Source organism: Gymnogyps californianus, chromosome 1 (assembly GCF_018139145.2).
Source record: "Gymnogyps californianus isolate 813 chromosome 1, ASM1813914v2, whole genome shotgun sequence".
Lineage (NCBI taxonomy): Eukaryota > Metazoa > Chordata > Aves > Accipitriformes > Cathartidae > Gymnogyps > Gymnogyps californianus.
The window spans coordinates 207,134,867-207,155,554 of record NC_059471.1 but is presented as its reverse complement, the minus strand read 5'-3'; the positions used below and the strand labels follow the sequence as shown (position 1 = coordinate 207,155,554).

Below are 20,688 nucleotides of genomic sequence, written 5' to 3'. Positions count from 1 at the left end.
CACAAATATTTTGTTGTTTCTCCTGCGAGAACACAACTTTTTTCAAAATAATACTTGCATTAACTTTTTTTGTGGTGGATTAGAAGGATAATTAAAGAGTAGGTGTTAAACTGCCTAGTTGTCAGTAAACTGTACACTCTGTACGGAGAAAACTCCCAGTCATTGGGATCTCCAAAATGTGCAGTTCAATAATAATAATACTTCTGGGGAGAGAGTTCACTGAAGCTTTTGCTTTTCATTAAAAGGGACAAGAGCTATATAACCTGTCCTCTAAGATCAGATTTCTAACACTAGGGATCAAGTGAGTATTGGCTTTATCATTGAGGAAAGCCAAAACTAAATTCACTGACTGATGAAAAAAGGGCGAACAAAGATTATTCTTGTATCATTAAGGATGACAGTTATTTGCATATGGAATATATTATAGTCCTTTGTTTTATTGTCAAATAAAATTGTTAATATTCACAGAGAGCTGCCCGCAACATCATTCTCTATACAGGGTTTACTGCCTTGAATGTTTGGTTAAATTCCCAAAGCATGGAATAGAATTTGCTTTGAGGGTCAGTAAATGTTTACAGCATTTTTTTACAAAAACTTTTAGAGATGAAAAGGAATGTGGAAGACGTTACAGCATCTTTCCAGCCACTGCTCTTTCTAAGTAACAACACCGCGATAGTAAATCTTTAAAAAAATCAAATTATCTTGGGTGATTTTGTGAAATTTTGTTAAATGAAAAGAAAATTTGATCAGTTATAAATTCCCTCCCCACTTGCTTGAGTAGCCCTAAGAGGCTAATAAACTGTAAGCTTCAGCACTGAAAGAAATAAAACTAATAAATCTGTATGAGAGTATTTGTTTCAGAACTTTCCTTCCTCTTATGAATGGCGTTGAGTTTCCGTAGTCTAGGGACATGTCATAAAGTATTCTCCTCATCAGCAGCTTGATGGAGACAGATTACTCTTCAGGTGCCTTAGAAAGAATAATACCATTGCAGAGGTTAAAAATCCAGGAAAATAATGGATTTTAATAAGTGAAAATTGTGGAAATCAAATATCTGTTGCTATTTTTGTCTATTGCTTAAAAACAATCATCATGATCTTGATCATCTTTTATGTCAGTCATGGTTTATTCATTGTCAATCATTGTCAGTCACTGAAGCAATAAGGAGGGGCATTATATTGTGCAATCACTGTGCTCACATTTACCCAGTGTTGTGCGGGAAACTGCTGCCTCTCCCAGTTTATCTGTGCTTTCCTAGTGTATCAAATATACAGTTATGAGAAGGATCAGTTTCTCCTTACAGCTGCCAAATATTACAGTAAAGTTAATAAGGCCACCAGGAAAAGGGATGAGCGCTAGCTTCTCAGGCTTGTTATGAAAGGTCAGTCTAAGAATTTCAGAGAGGGCAAAGGGACTGCATTTTAATGGCACTATGCTGGTGAGTCTCCCAGGTGCCTTTGAAAATCCTAGCTAAAAGCTTACAGGGAGGATTTTTTTAAATAAAGCAAAGCAATTGATTTTTCAAGCACTGAAGAAAGACTTCTGAAAATGGTGTGGACAATTTTCATATATATTTAATGAGTACTGTTTCAGTTTAAGCTTTTAGGTGAAGACTGTAAATCTTGATTGTACGTTTATCTTTTGTTGAGGTACATATGAAATAGAAATATTATTTGTTATTTTTTTTAATATTACCATAAATAAATGCATGTAGGCAACCCTTAGCTCCTGAAAGCTGTCACACTTCTAAGTGAATCAAAACATCGTATCTTTCAGTAACTGAAGATATTTTTCATCTTCCTATGAAACTATTTAAGAATCATGATAAAAATTAAGTGGAGTTATATATCACATTTATCAATGCAAATCATATTCTGATAAGTGTTCTTTCAATCATTAGATCTCTAGTAGACAGGTATAAGTCCCAAGAGTGCAGCCTTTGCTGTATGTTGTCGACAGCTTGTCAAAAATTGTTCTCCAAGTAATTTTCAAAGAAAAAATTATGCTTCCAGCTAAATAAATGTTTTACAGAGAGTGCATACTTTAGGCACACTTTTTTTTTTGAACAGAGCACATACCCAGAAATATTTTTGTTTTGAGAGTTTTGTTTTCCAAAATATCATTAGCCCACATTAATCTAGTCATCTAAAAGGCTTAGATGACTAATTTTGGATATGACATCTACTGTTTTCTATAGGGAACTAATGAGTAAAAACTTTGCTTTCAGGAAAAGGTAGGCTTTAGCAACAGTGACAAGCCATATTGTCCCAGACAAACAGTTTGCAAAAGGGATGTGGACTCTGTTCTCAGATTTATGAAGAAACATTATAACAGGGCTTCATTTTCATATGTACTGTATATTTGCCACCCTTTTAGATTCACAGGGAACACAATCCAATAATAATGCTCATGAGGTAAGAAAGCATAATTATATGTTAAATATTTGAATAAGGACAAATTGATTATTAAAGTTTTATTTTTCCGTTCTCAGCTCATGAGAAATATCCCTTCTGTTATTACTGAAAAGAAAAATAATCTGAGTGGGGGCCAAAACATGTTGGCCAATCAAAGACAGGAAGGCTGAGCTTTCTCAAGGGCAGCAAGTAATACTTACATTGCAGATGCTTGTGCTATTCCTGTAACAGGCCTGATCCTGCACTACTGAGATCAAAAGATGTTTTTCACTTCACTTCATTGAAGAAAGTTTCATGAGGAAAAATAGAGCTAGTTCTACAGTTCTGATAGTTTGGTCCAAATCCCATAAAGAAACAACTGAACAAATGGACACATTTAGGCTTGCCTAAATATATTTTTTTTTTCTTTTAAATAAGCCATGCATGGTGATGAAGAACTAAAAGATTTGACCTTGAAAACAATAAACACCTATTCTTAGTGAAGTCCCCTGTTAGGAAGAGAAAGTAAACTGTTCTTATGTAGTTTTCATTGATCTTGTGGATTTTCTGCTGTCATAAACTTCACAATGTATTGAACACATTGATTAACTTAATATATGATCTTCCTTAAAAGCCAAAGCTGTAAATAATCATATCCGTTAAAGTAAGAATTAATTAGATGAATGAATAACAGCAATGCCAGGTTTTTATGAGATATGTCTAACTACTTAATGTACAAAACAATTGCATTCAAACTGGGAAAGGCAAATTTGTTTTACCTCAACCATTGCATTACTACCAAGTGTCTGATGAGGGGTTTTCTTCTCTTACTGACCCTGCTTGTGTTCAAAGATGCCTTTATTTAGAAAGAAATGCAGTTATGAAGTGAGAAAGGCAACTGAACCACTTTACTAACTTGTCGTCTTTACTATTTCAGAGCTGCAAGAAACTAAGACCTCCGAATATCACAGAATATCCCACAGTCCCCTGGATTACAGGATATTATTAATGGATGAAGATCAGGATCGGATCTACGTGGGCAGCAAAGATCATATTCTGTCTTTGAATATTAACAATATAAGCCAGGACCCTCTCAGTGTAAGTTCAAGATTTATTTTGAGAATCCAAAGTTGCTTTAAGACATGCCTTTCTTTTTAAGACAAAAAAAGTGTATTTCATTATTTTGCAGCAGGCAGAAGTCCAGGCCCACACCTTATTGAATTGTTAGTCCTTGTTTTATGTATGATGCAAGACAAACAAGCTATTAGCATGGCTGCTTCTCAAACACTGTTTAAAAACTGACCTGTTTACTTGTTTTGAAGTGACATTCAGCATGGCTTGGCCTCATCAGGAAAATTTGTATGGGTTGATGGTTTCTGCTCTTCTCCAAGATTTAAGATAATTCAGAGATGCACTTTTAAAAGAAACCTGTAAGGAAAAATAAGGTACATCCTATCATTTTCAGGCCATAGGGAAACACCAACAGGGACAGACTTGCCTTTAACCTTCGATTAGATTTATTTTTGTTTTGTACTCTGAAGCCTAATCGCTGAACTATTTTCCAATCTTTTGTTATGTCTGTGTCAGCCCTCACCCTTCAGTTGGGCAGCTGAGATGCCTGTTGTTTGGGGTTTTTTGGACATTATGACCTGCATCTCCCTCTTGACATCACCTCTTTTCTGGCTCCTTTTCTCACTTATCGAGATGTCATTTTCTAAGGACTCTCTGTGTCCCACCTCCCCAAACTGTAGTAGGCAGCCTGTGTACGAAAATAATCAAATTATCAAATGTTTAAACCACTTCTACAGATTCCTCTCTTGTCTCCAGAGTCAGTTCAAATCCAGCTTCTCTGCTTTTAAAATAGGTGGCCTGCGGAAGTACTTATGTGCCCAGAAGCCTGACTGTTAAGATATTACCTCTCTACAGACTTTGCCTTGCCTATCTTTAGATTATCACAGCTACAACACTACCTTAAAGTGTACTGTAAAGGCCTTGTTCTATTAAATTCATCCGATCCTTTAATCTGTGGGCTTTATTACTGTACCTCAGGAGTATTGAGGGGCAGAGATATCCAGCTTGCAGCAGCGAAGTTAAGTGCCTTCCTTAAGAGGCAAGGCTTTTAATGTGTCAGGAGAGAAAGAGAGGCCCCGCTGGAGGGTGATTAAGCACAGTTAAATTAGGCTTTGCTCTGAATCACCCTCTGGACATGCCTGTCTACCTGAGTTGATTGCGCAGGGAGTCCGGGGAGGCTAACTCTAACTTACACATTTAAATTAAATGCCTCTCGTGTGATGGTGTGAATGCGTCCTTCCTCCTCCTAATGGTACAGAATCTTCCTCTGAAATGGGGCCGCCTTCTGTGATCTGAAATAGCTTGTGTGACCTTTTTGCTAATTCCCATCTCACCGGTGATCCGGCCACACTTGTCTGGGCTGCTGTGCTCCCACACGGCGCACTCCAGCCTTCCCTTAGCAGGTCGGTTTTAATTCTGTGCAGAGTTCAGTTAGATAGGAAGGCCTCTGTTGCATTAAATATATTCTGCAGTATAAAGCTGTGAGGTATTTCAACAGTCTGTTTAGGCATGGAAAAACAAGAATAAAAAAAATTAACAGAAAGCAAAAACGCACAAAATTTTCTGACAGCAAATGTGATCACCCAGTATTAGGCTCGGAATTAATCTCTGCAATTCCACACGTTCTTCTGTTTGTTTATTTATTTTTATAACAGATGCACTTTGCTAATCTTATGCCCCTGTAGAAACCCTATGTACATATGCATACATACCTACAACTCTCTGCATATATATGTATGTGTATATATACACACAGAGATCTTTTAATGCTATTATTTATGTTATCTTGAGGCTAAATGTTATCAGACTCTGTCACCTACTGAATTTCTAGGGAGAGATTTCTAATGGATGTCTTTTCTATTTCAAAATCAAAATAAATAATGGAAGAAGCTCAATAACTTTAGAGTTTGAGTACAGATCAGATAAACATTGAGACATCGAGGTGTTTGTCGGAAAACTGTTTGTAGTGCAAGATATCTTGGAAAGAAATCAAGAAATCAGACTGAAATCTTAAGATTTTAAGCAGGTTTTATCATAAGATATTCCAAACCTTTACTGTTAAAACCAAAAAATTTTTACAAGAACCCTTCTTTCAATATTTTAGTCTTCTTGTTTCTAGTGTGAACAATTTCTAGAAATTCAGTAGGAGCAAAAAAGTGAAGACGGACAGTAATTTAGACAGTGATGATGAAAATATCTCTTATTTAGAAGAAAGAAGTTTAAATAAATTGATTAAATTATCTTAAAAATATTTAATAAAATGAATTTATATCAGCCAAAGACCTGGGCCTTTTTCTTTACTGCATGCTAAGACAGAAAGTTGTTTTCATTTATCAATGAAAATCCTTTTTTGCCTTATAATCAAGATGTAAAAGATATCAAAATATTAACTTATTAGTGTAAGTTAGGCAGTGAAAAGTTTTGTTTAAATGATGTAATAAATATGTTACTTAAAAGATATTTCTTTCCTTGCAGATTTTCTGGCCAGCGTCAGCAAACAAGGTTGAAGAGTGCAAAATGGCTGGCAAAGATCCTACAGTAAGTTATAATCCACATGCACATGCACACACATACACAAATTACATACTTGGCAATAAAGTAAAAGCACCTTGAGTGCAGCCAAAACAAAATGAAAGAAGTGTTTGTTTTGCTTTTTAAATGCTCTGCAGGCCAAATGATAAAGTGAAATTATGAAAAAAGAGGCTATGTAAACAGAATGCACCTTCAGACTTTAACAGATGGAAAAAGATACACGTTGTCCACTTCCTCGGCTTTTTTCTTGTTACTAGTCAAACTAGGTAATAGTACTTTTCCAGATATGTCCTGGGGATAATGCTGAAGAGCCTGCTGAGCTGTTGTTCAGGGTAGGGAAGCGCTCTGGCTGCTCGCCCCAGGAACAGACTCTACAGGCGTGTGGTACCCACTGTCTGCAGCATGAAGACCCCAGACTGAGGAGCACCCCAAACACCTCTTTCCATTACTTCCACAAAACAATGCCCAAATCAGTATCTGGAAACCAGTATGCTTTCCTAGAAAGAGGTAATGATCTCTGGATTCACGGGCAACACAGACCATGGAGAGGTTATGTTGAGTCATTTTGCACCACAGCTGATTATTCTCCCATCTAAATGCAGACACCTTCCAAAGGACCTAAATCAGATGGTAATTTCTCTATACACTCTTTATAGATAACAGATAGAAATGAGGTATTCTGAAAGACCCAGTGAGTGGTACAATAGATCAGATCCTGTCTTTGGCAGTTTTATATTAATATGGTTATCTTCCTAATGTAATTTGAACTTACAGTCTGTACATGCCTAGATTTTATTAACAGAAGACAGCTAAATTGTAAAATAAAAAGCAGAAAGTCACATTTCAATTCTTTTCAGTTACCTTTTGACTTTTTACCAGTTCAGCGGTACCTAAAGGTCTTTATCCTGGTTTTCTTTTTAGCTCTTTAGATATAGCTGTTTTCCAACTGATATTTTAGTATTAGAATTCAGAATCTAATCTAAGCTAGAAAATTGCAATTTCTCACTGCTAAATTTATAAGAAAAAACCAATGAAATTTTGCTTATATTTTTATTTGAGAAAAAAACTACGGAAACCAGAAGCCTTCACATTAGGCATAATCGCCTTTGAATACACTCCTCAGCATATATCTAGGATCATAAATAATGAAGTGATTGAAGGACATAAGCAGGTGTATATAAATTTAGCTTTTAATTTCAGAAACAAGAGAATTAATGCAAAAGTCCACTGAATTTAGTATAAAAACTGTTATTTATTTCAAAGGTCTCTATATCATGCCTAATATTTCTATTTATTTTAGCTACACATTTTGTATTGTTAACCAAGCCTACAGATGGCATGCAATTCAGTTGCTGCAATGTTACAATAATTCACCTGAGTCCATTTTTTAAGAAAAATGTGTGTGGGCTTTATTTTGAAAATCTATTGCAAATGCTGATGAATGTAACGAAAACCAGAAGGCTGGCCTACTGGGGTGTTGCTGTAATTTTTTTTTTCCAGAACTGTGGAGAGTAATTCACTATATTGCTGCAGAGCAACAGAATGATTCTTTATGAATAACTATATTATGGTTGGTATGGCAGCTTATCTGCTTTCTTTCCTAATACTTATGGTAGTGAAAAACAAGTATTTTTCCTATTGAATATCCTATTTTTCTATACATCTTTACATTGTTCTGGTTACTGCAGTGTGCAGTAAATTCTAGGGCTAGTGGCCTGTTAAGTTGCACTAAATGTGAAAATAAAACATATAACTTTATTAATGGTGATTAATGTTGACCCTAGTTACTATGTCAACTGCATCATCAACTTGTGATAGACTGGTTAGGGAATTTTCTTTTCTTTGAAATACAAAAGTTCATTAGTCTTAGTCATGTTTCCAACATATGATGACACTCTTCTAGGGCAAAAATAGGAAAAATGTAGATGATACTGTAAGCAGAAAGTAGTATGCAAAATATGTGATCCATGGGAAACAAAACCTAAGACACTACTAAGTACTGGACTCTCTGGAGAACTTTTAATCTTGGATATTTAGTGATGAGACTTTCCTAGCTTTTAATCATGTTGCTGCATTAGGGGACAGATTTCTGGATAGACCTGTGTTTTTACAACAGTTTAATTGCGGGTACAGCTAATATCCTATAACATAGTTAATTGAGAATGTCCATGTGCATCAACTTTAACTGATTTTTTTATCCCAGCTGTTCATTGCAGAAGAAAAATAAAGTTCCAAAAATAGAAGTTTACATTAAGTTTCTTAGTATTTGTCCTCAAGAGTTTAAAAGAGAAAAAAAAAAGGTACTGAAGAGCAGCTGCTGCTCTCACTAAAATCAATGATGTGTCTTATTGAAAGCTCACTGAAATAATGAGAAAAAGATAACCCAATGCTAAATCATGGTTTGCAACTTAAAATTTATAGTTCTATTTTAATAATATTCTTGTGAGTTTCATTCCTGATAATAATGAGAGAGGCAGAGAATGAATACAGAAGAATTAAGAATTTCAAATGAAAAAAAAAAGAGTGGGGAGTGAATATATGATAACATTTGGCCTATCAGAGAATAGTGATTATCACAAGGTAAAGAAGGAATAGATAGACTTGGAGCAGCCAGTAAAGGATTTTATGCAATGAGCAAATTCTTTTCCAAGGAGATTCAGAGGAGGGTCATTTGCCCTACCATTAGACAAACATTGGTGTCTGAATTTGTCATCTTTGGCTGCCTTTTTTGTTACTGAAAAGAAATTATCACCTCTACATAGTATGTTCACCAGGCTAACTTGAATGCTTACATTAGTATGACGTCTATTTCTCTCCATTTACTGTGATGAGATGCTAGGACATAGATGTCTGACTTTCAGATGTCTGACTTTCAGATGTCTACAGTAAGGCAGTTCCCCAGACACTGCTACTGAGTGAGTTTTGGTATCAGCTCCAAGAGAAGCACCGGGAGTATGTGAATATCTACAGCTTAGCCACCACCTTTGACAAACATCCATCCTAAAGACAACTATCTCATGTCACCTCAGACCAGACTGATTTAAAAGCACAAAGTACTCCAATGTCAAGGAAAGGGAAATAAACTGAGGCGTAGGTGCTCTTGAATGGCAGTCCTACAGAATATATTCTGAAATAACAATTTCTTGCTTTGTTGGGTTGTGGAGTCACAGTGCAGTACCCAGATTAATCATGTAGCAAATCGCAAATGGAGTTCAGTGGTTCAACGTTAGAGAGATGGGCAAAGGCTCAGAGATCATAAAATGGTCTTCTTGTTGGACGGCATTAAAATATGAGAATGTTGGTATTGAGCCAACTTGTGTTCCTTGTCTAAATCATCAGTGAAGGGACATTAAGACAGAGTATGTGTCAGATGGTTACCCCAGAAGGCTGTCCTTAAAGAAAAGAGCTGTTCATCTAACCACCCCTGTGTTCTTGCCATAGACACTTTGGAAAGCACATGGCGTGGTACTGAAGCAGAGTAGCAAGTGCCACATACCAGTACTGTTCAAGTAGACATTGTTTCCTGGTCCTGATCCTTGAAGACTTTCATTCTGAGTTTTATCAGCATGTAATCCTTTCTCTAGGAGTCTTCTAGAAATGTTTTCTGCTAACAGCAAGAAAAGAAAGAATCAGTTTACACTCTGGCATATATAAGCTAATGGTATACCTTCACCTGTCCTTCTTCCCTTTCCACAGCCGTAATGTGGATTGGCAGTACTGCTGAGAAAAACATGATTTTGATAGCAAGACATTACTAAAGCCATCTTTGAGCCAAACTAAGATAGCTGGATATGAGATAATGGAAACATTTAAGAACAGCCCTCAGCTTTAGAGAAACAATATATTTTGACTGGGTTAAAGGATTTTTCTGATATAGCTAGAGCTAACACTTAACTGAGAACATGCAGTGTTCCCTCTAGAGAAACTCCTTCTGTGAACTCAAATGTTGTAGTATGGTACCAGCTCCTGCTGAACCAAAAGTGTGAATGCCTTTAAATGTAAATAAACTGTGCAGTTTGCTAAACAAAGATTAACTCTACTGATTTTCATGAAGATGACTGATGACATAGTTTCCAACCCTGTGCTCACAGAATACAGGCAATTCTCACTGTCTTTGGTGAAGGTTTGGATGACTGAATACGAATGCAGTTCTGGGATCTGAGTAAGAAAAAATATTCGGAAAAAAATCTGGTTTCAACTTAAAGTGCATTAACAGTTGATCATAGTCAAAAAAGGAAAGAGCAAGAGAAGAAAAGAATATGCTGGAAGGAGAAAACTGTAAATCCGATGGTGTGAAACTGTGTGGCCCTTAATGTTCTGTTTTAATTTTCATGCTGATTTGAAGATGTTACTGTTGATCTTCAATAGGAAGCAACAATTCACTGCAAACTTCCGTTGTGTTGTTCAGAGTTTTACAGTTTTGGAAAGAAATTGTTTATACAAATAATGGGATCTGAGATTTGGGCTTGCTTTGCTTTTTAATTAGCTCCAGTTATGATGAAAAAATTAGGAGGAAAAAAGAGACTGTTTTGGAGGTGTCCTTAAGGAAACTTCATAAGGTTACTTCTTGTTTTCCTGCAGAGGCCCTGCTTCTTCCCATGCAAGGTACAGAGAAGTCTGTGGATGAAAATTAGATTGCTGTGTGGAAAAGGGAATGTTACATGCACTCCTCTATAACTCCTCTATGGGGCCCTATCACTGCGCGGTTCCCAGACTAGGCAAAATGGCATGAAAAGAAAACAGAAGTCTACAGCTGTTCAAATCCAGAGACTACCAAACTCAGCAGCTGTTTTCATGATACTATTAAAATTATAAACCATGTCTATTCCCTAGAGTTCCCAACATCTAATAGCATTTGTCAATGTGAAATTGTTTTTTCTGGATTCCCTGCAGCATGGCTGTGGAAATTTTGTGCGTGTGATACAGTCGTACAATCGCACACACCTGTATGTCTGCGGCAGCGGCGCCTTCAGCCCCGTGTGTGTGTATGTCAACAGAGGGCGCAGGTCCGAGGTAAGTCTCTTTGCATTTTATCCACTCATTTTGTGGTGCATCTTACTAGTCTTATGCAAAACTCAAAATTTTGAAAATGCAAAAAACAATGATCCAAAGAGGTTCCTCCAGTCATGTTACATAGAAAAAGAACAAAGATCCATAGTTTTCTGACCTGTTACCAGCAGTGATCAAAAGCCACGCCTCAAATATGATGGTTGTCCAAAATTCCACAGTCATGCCAAATGCTGGCCTACTTTTGATACTAGTTTTCATTTGATGTTGTCTGGTGTATTCATTCCTACCAGTTGTTGGAAAAATTGCCAAGAAATACTTGAAAGGAAATAGCCAGCTAGGTAAAAAGTAAAATATGCAGTCCACTTTTTATAACTTCCATGTGTTACTGATTCCTGGGAGAAGCCCTTAAGTGGGCTAACTATTCAGGTATGTGAAGGTTTGCTGGACTTCAGCTTAATACCCACTAGATGCAATCGCAGCACAGGTAACTTTCATCTACTGCACAAGTTTTGCCCCATTAGATTCTGCTGGGATGAAGTCGGTAAGTTTTCTCATCACTGTGAGATCTTCCAGGGTGTAAATCTTATTTTCTCTAGATAGGTCTCCAGTTTTTCTATATTCAGTTTCACTGTGTATTTTCAATATACAAAGTACCAGATGTTTCATAAGTATATTGTCCAAGTTTCCTGATTTGAAAGTGAAATGTTTGTTTATGTGCAAATGTAATAGGTAATAAATTAAGCAACTAGAAGGGGAAAGAAAAGCACTTAACCGAGACCCAGCACCTCAGTAGCTTTTGGGTCAGATTCATGTCTGCAGGCACAGGGGTGTGCAGTATATTTTCCTGTACAATGTGGAAGCAGATGTGTTGGGAAGGAAGATCAGAGTGTGCTACCTGGAGTTTTGCCATGTGAGGGCAGCTTTAAAAGCTGGGCTGGCTCCTGGGGAAGACACTGGGAAATTCATCACTGATTTCATTGGGAGTGGGATGGGAATTCTGGCCAAGACCCAAGACTACTGCAGAGGTTGCCAGGGAGGTGATAAATCATTGTTTCTCCAGGTAGGTTTGCATGGGATGATCTCAGTGACTTTTGGTAGATCCTTACCTGGCTCCAGCCTCCTTAACAGAGTATGTAGTCTGAATCACTGCACCTTCAGTCCTAATGAATTATCTAAAAGTAGAGGTTCATAGGCCTGGATTTAAAAGCACAAGCAAGCAGAACTGAATAAGTAAATCCATCCTTCTGGTTAACGGAGTCTGCATTAACTTATTTGGATGTATTTTGAAACAGAGGTCACCTTTCCTCAGCATTATCCTATTTCTTGACAAATTATTTAAAGCATGGAAAGTGATCTCATTTGTCTCTAGTTAATGCAATATTGCTTTATCAGCTTAAGTAGTAGTACTGTAGCCCAAAGAACGCTGACTGTCTTTATTTTAGGGGTTTTGTAAATGAGATTGGGGGGGAGGGCAGGAAATGACGTCTCCAAATGATGCAAGATGTTAAGTTTCTTAAGTTAAAAATAAAGAAAGATACAAGTCTTGGAAGAGCAGAACTGGCTTCACTTAGCCTGTCTGTATAGCTACGTGCCTATGATCAATTGATTAAATAAACTGCTGTTTCAGACGTCTGGAGTCTGTCAGACACTTGACTGTAAGCATCGCATGCTCAAAACCATTACTGTACAGGCCAACAATAGCATAACAGTTTAAAACCAAGCATTTCCTTCTGAACTCACTGCATATATCAGTGCAGGACTAATTAATAGAGCAGAATGAAGAACTACATAGTGCTGATGGGACTAGTGAGAACTCTTTTTTTTCTCTGCTTTCATCATTTCACCTTTAATTTAGTACAGTTTTCCGTGCACAGAAGGATGTTTTTGCACGTGCAAAATGGATATTTTAGAAAGCACATCTGTTTTTCTCTAGAAGCTACAAAGCCTGACAGTAAGAGTCATATCCAACAATCATAAGAACTGGGCCTGTTTTGCTCTTTTGTCTCCAGGATTCCACATAATCTCACAAAAAAGGCGGTTTCATTGATGAGGCAGAATGTTGCCCTTTTCCCTGAAACAGAAGTTAAAAAGTAATTAATTTTCTTGCTTGGCACACTTGATACTTTGGTCTTTGGTAATGACTATCTTAGTCACCCAAATATATTCTAATGCCAAAGTAAATGCAAACAGAAGGAAATGTAATCACTATGTGAATTAATTATAGACTAAAAAGTAGTTTAATATATATGAAAATCAAGTGTAATCCTGGAACTAGTTTAATAGTGCAGTAATGGGCATTTTGAAGTGGTAAATAGTGGTATAATGTAGTAAATAGGGATTAACATCAAGCTGCATATTAATCTAGAAGTTAAACAACAAAAAACTCCCTCAAGATCATGTTAGAAACTTCATACTTATGTTTTAACATTATTTAGAGAGCTTATTACTGAAACAATAGATAAGATCTCTGTGATTAAATTAGACAAAACAGAAGAGGTGGAAAAGAGATAGGGGATAATGGATATGAAAACTTCCTGCTGTAGCTGAGCATTTCAGGTTGGTGGACTCTCCAATTTGCTGTTGCCAAATGGTTCTTCAGTGATCTGTGTGGCATCCCCATTCCCCTGTGATTTACATTAATTGTTAAAGGGAATATGAAGAGTTGCTGCCCTTAGTCAAATAACTAATACATTGGCATCTACATCACAGAAGCCTTTCTTTGGAATTTTTGTCAGCTCCCTTTTTCTGTTGAAACAGAAATGTTTTATGTTTGGGTTGTTTTTCCCTTGCATCTTTTGGCCTCTTATTAAAGATTAGAAGCTTGTTATAGGAGGCTAGAAACGAGTTGTTTGTTTGATATACAGTGGTGTGCGAGTCGATGTTGCTACGAATCAATGTCTCTGCCATTACTGACTGGAGTTTTTAAGGAACGGACTTGGACTGGAGTCACTTCTTGCCCAGCGTACTGTGCTCTTCAGTATTGCTGAGAACCAAGAAGAGAAGAGGTGCACTGAGATGGCGAATTTTGTAAAGACATTCAGACTGTTTGTATTTCAAGCTGTAGTCCAGGTTGCTTCTACTTTGCCAAACGTATTTCCTATTTATAAATCACATAAAATATAAACAAATCCCCATACCAAGATTCCTAAAAAGGAAAAAATTTCCAAGAGATTTCAGGCTATGGGAAGAGATATTGATAAATCATCTATCGCTATGGAATTGGAGCTCTACACATAATCCAAGAGATGATATTGAAGAAAGTAAGTATGATTTAGGGGATTTTTGGAGGTCTGATAGCTCAGTAAAGAGCAAATGATTTATACTATCACAAATGACAGTTGTCACAAGAGATTTTTATTTAATATGTATTATTGTTCTAGTAGCTTTATTATAATGTCCTAGACTAGTGCAAGTAGCACCACATATTCAGCAAATAAATGATAAATAACTTCAAAAACACAGAAGTAATCTCCACAGATGTTATTGCAGAGAGCAGTCAACCTCTCCAAAGCATAACTGAGCTAGAGGGAAAAATTCTTTGTTTCAGTGTCTTGAATTTATAACAAGAGTCTTGAAAATAACTGGGTACCAATGAAAAAGTTGTCTAAAAAGATGATGAAATTCTGAATAGGAAAGCCAAACTGCTGATAGTACAGCAAAAGTGCCCAGCAGTGCTGAGCATTGTTAATGCTGGAAACGGCCAAGCATAAAAATCACTTTATGTCTGATGGTTTCTGAAATGAGAAGTGACACACAAATCTACATTGCAGGAACAAATCTTCAAGATCGACTCCAAGTGTGAATCAGGAAAGGGACGCTGTTCTTTCAACCCTAATGTGAACACGGTGTCTGTTATGATCAGTAAGTAAAGATACTCCAAGTTGCTGAGGCCTAAACCCATATGATCATGCGTGGTGTGGATTGACAGGATGCCTGAAATGAGCTGGACGCAGAATTCAGCCATCAAGGAGCAGTACCTTGTGTCTGGCTGATGGGCACAAGGGTTGGGTCCATCCTTGTTTCAAGGTTTACGTGAAGCTAAAGGTGGGTGTTTAAATGAAATGCAGAAATAAGCTGTTGAAAGGGAGAGAGAGAAACAGAAAACAAAAGGTTGTCCCTTTTCCAGCTTACGCATTTTTTCCCAGGATTAGTTTCAACTTTACATTACCCTGTCTGGCATTTTTTATGTTTGAACAGTTTCTGACCTTGTTCATCCTAGACAGCACTTGTGTCTCATTTAATTACTTGTAAAATCTCAGAGCAGCCAGGGAAAGAAAGCCTGAAGACTTTAGTTACTTTGAATTTCATTTTTGTTGTCATCTGTGCTGTAGAGCCCACCAGCTATTGCAAGGCTCTTCATTCTTCAATTGGCTTTATACCCAACAGTTTTGCAATCTTCTTCCATGTGAAAGGCCAGAAAGTGATACAACTGACACACCTCAAATATTCTTGTGAATTGGTGGTGACTGTACTCAGTGACTGTGAGATATACTGCAGTGTGTATTGTGCACCTAACTGAAAACTCAAAGGGGGCATACGCTTGTGCAACCTAAGTCATCAGTAAAAGAAACTCTTTTTTTTTTTTTTTCCCCAACCAGGAGACTCGTTATATATACTTAGTGTAACCCGACCTTTCATGTTTGCAGCATGTTCACAGACTTATAGTGCCAAAGCCTTGGTTTTTCAACATGTGCCTGCTCCTTGCTATATTTTTGGCTATGAAGGGAACAGCAGTTGCACAGATTTTTCAAGCTTTCTTAGCAAATAAAACTTAGTACACGCAGGTACTGCGTATTTCACCCAAAGTTTACAAGGGAACAATGTGCGGTGTTTCTGCCGTTCGGCTTCCACTGAAATCAATGGCAATTACATATTGTGCCAAATATTTCCTTTAAAGTTTCAGTCTCATGGAGCTTAAGGGAAGTGTTGCATAGTCTATCCTATATGGTCTGTTCAAAATATAAATTACCTTTTTTTTTTTTTTGATTCATCGTTGCAAATATATTTAGTACAAAGGACAGTAATTTCATTCACAGAGGTATGAACTGAAGTACCTTTAGAAGACAGGTAAATGCTACCTAGATACCTCTCTGAACCTTGGCTGCACTTATACCTTTATCTCATCAGTGATCTATGGTAAGTGTTTACAGACACTCTGTAAAGAAAATGTTTGTTCAAAGTCAGTGATGGATTAATCCACTGCTACTCATTGCTGTTCTGGTATTATTAAATGAATCAACTGTCATTAAAAAATAAAGTTTCTTTTCCTTGTTCCTTCTGGATTTTATGAAACACCATTAAAGTACATTGTTTCTGAATTACTGTATATACAGTAAGCTGATTTTTTTCTACAATAGATCTATGGCAGCTTTGTTCATCTTAGTAGACTTACGTTATCTTCCTTGATCTCTCAGTTATGTGACTGAAGAGTCCTTCCCTAGTGTTTGACTTATCTTTCATGACATAATTCATGTACAAAGTTTAAATTATTCCACAAAGGTCATATTCTTTTTCAGAAGAGTCCCACAGATTGGGTTTTATACTTTCTCCCTGTTACTACAAAGTCCAGTCACTTCAAAAACATTAAGCTTGAATGAATTTAGCCTCAATATCCATGCCGGAAAAGGGAAGATTTTGTAAGTCACAGCTTGAGTTATAATGAGGGGACTGAGCCCATGTACTGGACTCTCCTTTGAGCATTCTTCTGCAGGAGGAATTCCCTCCCCTCGCTTCAGAAGATGGGAAATACTGCCAGACCAGCTAACTCTTCCACAACAAAAGAAGCATTTTTAAATATAGATGCAATTTCTTGACAATTTTGGGCCTCACCAGCCTAGAATACAGCAGGGAAACTGATTCATCCTTCAGAGGAAAGTGATGCTATAAAAACAAATTTGAACTTGGTACAATTTGCCGTTGTACAAAGACACTTTTGCATCAAAGCAATGAAAAATGTGCTTTGAAGAAGCTTGGCATAACTAATGTGCAGGATGTGTCTCTCTCCCCACCAAGACTCTGCGATATTTATAAAAGCAGACATACCTCATCAATTCAGTAATTCCCCCCAGTAACAAAGAGAAGTAGTGTGAACTAGTTGTGCTGTGCAGACCAAGTGCTGTGCGGAATTTAAGAATTTAACCAAAAGGAAGTGGAGCTGACGGATATCATCTGATACATGATTAGCAAGCAGACACTAGGAATGCTTAAGACGTAACTAATAGCGTTGATATGTAATATTACATAGTGTAGTACTACCGTCAAAGTGTGTGCGTATGTGTATGCATAGGACTGTACATAACATTTAGTGAGAACCATAAGTCTGATCTCTTTCAGCCAATTTATTTCAGAATAAAGCTCTGATGGATTGAGGCAATGAGGCAAATATATAAAATCAGTTATAAATCAGTATAGATCTAACATCGTTCTGTCAATACATGCTCAGGAACTAAATGCTTCACAAACATGCAGCGAATGCGTTGTTTAAATCCCCTGTGTATGACTCTTGTCATCACTGGGAGAGATGAGAGCAGAAGAGTGGCTGCTGGCTGCTCTGCAGGGGTTCAGTTCAGGCTCTAGCCAGCAGCAGAAAAACAAAATCTCCAGAGTTTTAATTCTCTCATAAGCCAATAGTCTTCCATATTGATGCACACACACACACAGAGCATAAAAATAGCCTCAAGCGCTTCTGAACCTGTGACTCTTGCCAGCTTGACCGCACTCTCTGGGTAGTCCAGGAATTCAGACAAAAACATCAATCAAAGGACTCAGCTGTACTGGAATGTGTTCAGCCACCACTCCCACTCTGAGAATTAGAGTTTATTTTAGCTACTGTTTTCTACTCTGGGATTTCATTGTCATTAGTCAGTGGAAATTGCTTGGTTATTCACGGAGTAGAAAATGATAGTATATGTAATTAGAATTATAATTATATATACATATATTTATGCACACACACAGACTCGCACAAACACAGATATACATCCTGACTGATGGACTGAGTTTTCAGCCCTGCACAGGGAGCAGAAGTTCATAGTTCTGTTAATGTAAGAGTTGCATGTCTAATTCTGTTCAAGCGTAATGACCCTATACTTAGAAACAAGTACATAAAAGGGAACAATTGTTGCTCTGTATTACTCTGCATAAAGTTCAATAATATGATTGTCTGGCCTCTGCAATACTGAAGTCAGCTTGAGGCTGCCTGGGGCAGCCTTGACAATGCTGTTGGTAAAAATTGGCACTGATCCATTGACTGCAATAGATGTTGTGCCAGTTTACACCAGCAATAAATTCAGCCCAGTCATTTTGTCTACTCCCATAACAAAAAAAGCTTTTTGAAGTACGTACTTAAAAAATTGAATGTAATTCTTTTTGATAACACTAGCCTGATTTTCCAGTGGTCCTTAGCAGTGGAAGCTGAGGAACTAAACTTCATATCAAAGAAAGGTTCACCACATATGCAGTTCTGCTGCTGCATGTAATTATGCAGTTCCCTAAAGTCTTTAAGAAAAATCTGATGATTCTTGTGCATTCTAGATTGTGTCTGTGTAAATCAGAGGGAAACCCCATTCCCGTGACCCAATATTTCTCACAGTCTCTGTTTAGACTCCTGTGTAAATAAAGAGCTGACGAGTTTAAATTAAAAATAGATCAGTAAATACGGATTTCCCAAAAGCCATAACAATGCTTTTGCTTTTTCCCCTCCATTTCAATTCTTTGCAGATGAAGAGCTTTTTTCAGGAATGTATATTGATTTCATGGGGACGGATGCGGCTATTTTTCGGAGTCTGACCAGGAGGAATGCAGTGCGAACCGACCAGCACAACTCCAAGTGGCTGAGTGGTGAGATGCCTTTGTTTTACCAGAGCTTTTAGTGGGTTTCACAGAGATTCTGCTTTGTTTTGTTTAAAATAAAGAGCTTGTCTTCTAATGAGCTTTTCTCTGAATTTAATTTATGAAGTTGAACCATGAAGAAATGTGTGTAAATACATATCGTAGACAAAGCACAGATGTAAAGGGTTCACTGCATGAGCCAACCTCTTAGGCCACCCCACCTGATGGCCTTTTTTGCATTAAGACTGACCCAGTAGGAAAACTAATTTCTGAGTGCAAACGCTTAACTCTTGGCTTCACTGAAATCAATGTGAAAATTCTCCCTGACTTTACTGATAAAAAGACCCCTTCGAATTAAACTATTTTGAATTAAAATGGTGGTCAACCCTCTGAGCACAGATAGGTGTCAAAGGTTATAGAGCAACTAACATAGCAGTTCCAATGTAAAAAAGCCTTCAGGTATGTTGAAGTGAAGTTACTGTGTTTTTGTCTTTACTATTTTTAGGGTGACTCTTGTTATTCCTGTGTGGCTGGGCTGTGACTACAGTGAAATCACAGGATTGTAATCAGAAAAAATGCAATTCACTATGAACGGGAAACTATGTCTGCTTTCTAAATTTTTCTTCTGTTTGCTATACATTCTTACACTTATCTGCACACCCTGAAGTGTGCACCCTAAAGTGAATTAGGGAAAAAGAACCATTAAAATGCCTAATTTCTGGAAAATCTACCTGTTACATATGCTCAGAACAGGTACTTGACAAGCACAATTTATTTCCATGTTCTTTTAGAGCCAGAGTCATGACACTTGTTATATTAATTGAGAATGGGCTCATGTGAATAGAATAATGCTGCAGTCTAAAGTGAGTTTTCTGTCAGACATCCAACCTTTGTATTGGGTTGTTTCAAGATTTGTACTGGATTTCAATCCATCAAGCAATCTTGCATGATCATTGAAAAGATATAGCCTTCATGCAAGAAGAGGGTACGCTTCTTCCTTCAGACAAAGGAGAAGGTCTTCTGAGGACTCCTCCACTGTCCATTATATGCTTGCTGTTAAGGAGATAAATTATTTTGCTCTCTCACTAGTGCACCTTTGCAGTGTTTTGCATGTACGCTTGGTTATGTTTATCAACCTCTGATATGAACTCAAATGCTGTTTAAGCATTTGCGTACCCTGCTTCCCTTTTCTGTGTTCCACAAGTTATTTTCCTTTCTTATTTATGATGTACCTTATTTGTTCTTTTCCTAATGAGTCTTTCAACAGCTTACTTTCATGTTTTGCCTCAGTGAGTCTTTCCTTAAGTGCCCCTGATAACACACTGATTCTTCCCTCTTCTTCCTCCAAGTCTTTGAATCTCTGCAGTAATCTAATACTACTGCTTCTGCATTTGAATTGCCTTTCTAAAAATCTGCTGTGGGACAAAATGTGAGGACGCAGAAACTTACGGCTGCCAGCAAGAAGCCATTTACGTGGTGATATCTGGTATATACATACATGAGGCTAGAGCATATAGCTTAACCTGCCACAGCAGTACCTCTATACGAATTATATAGTGTTTCCTTGAAGCAGTAACTGGCAAATCATTAATTTCTTATACTGATACATCTTTTGGTTTCATCTTTTTGGTATACTGTTTCATTTCAGAGCCTATTTTTGTGGATGCTCATGTTATCCCAGACGGCACTGACCCCAACGATGCCAAAATCTACTTCTTCTTCAAGGAGAGACTCACAGACAACAGCGGCAGCACAAAGCAAATTCATTCAATGATTGCAAGAATATGCCCCGTAAGAACTATTTTGTTTGCCAGGTTGTTGGGACAAGCTGCTGGCGTGACATGATAAGATA

The 20,688-nt window shown here is 37.3% G+C and overlaps 1 protein-coding gene across 1 annotated transcript in view; it reads left to right on the top strand.

The window, feature by feature from the left end:
• The window catches only part of SEMA3C (semaphorin 3C), a 123,992-nt gene that overhangs the window by 65,503 nt on the left and 37,801 nt on the right, over positions 1-20,688 (top strand). The window contains exons 3-8 of the mRNA XM_050892834.1: positions 3,331-3,491; positions 5,940-6,002; positions 10,890-11,009; positions 14,777-14,867; positions 18,726-18,845; positions 20,485-20,627. Coding sequence (XP_050748791.1) covers positions 3,331-3,491; positions 5,940-6,002; positions 10,890-11,009; positions 14,777-14,867; positions 18,726-18,845; positions 20,485-20,627 — 698 coding nt within the window. The remainder of the gene's footprint in view (positions 1-3,330; positions 3,492-5,939; positions 6,003-10,889; positions 11,010-14,776; positions 14,868-18,725; positions 18,846-20,484; positions 20,628-20,688) is intronic.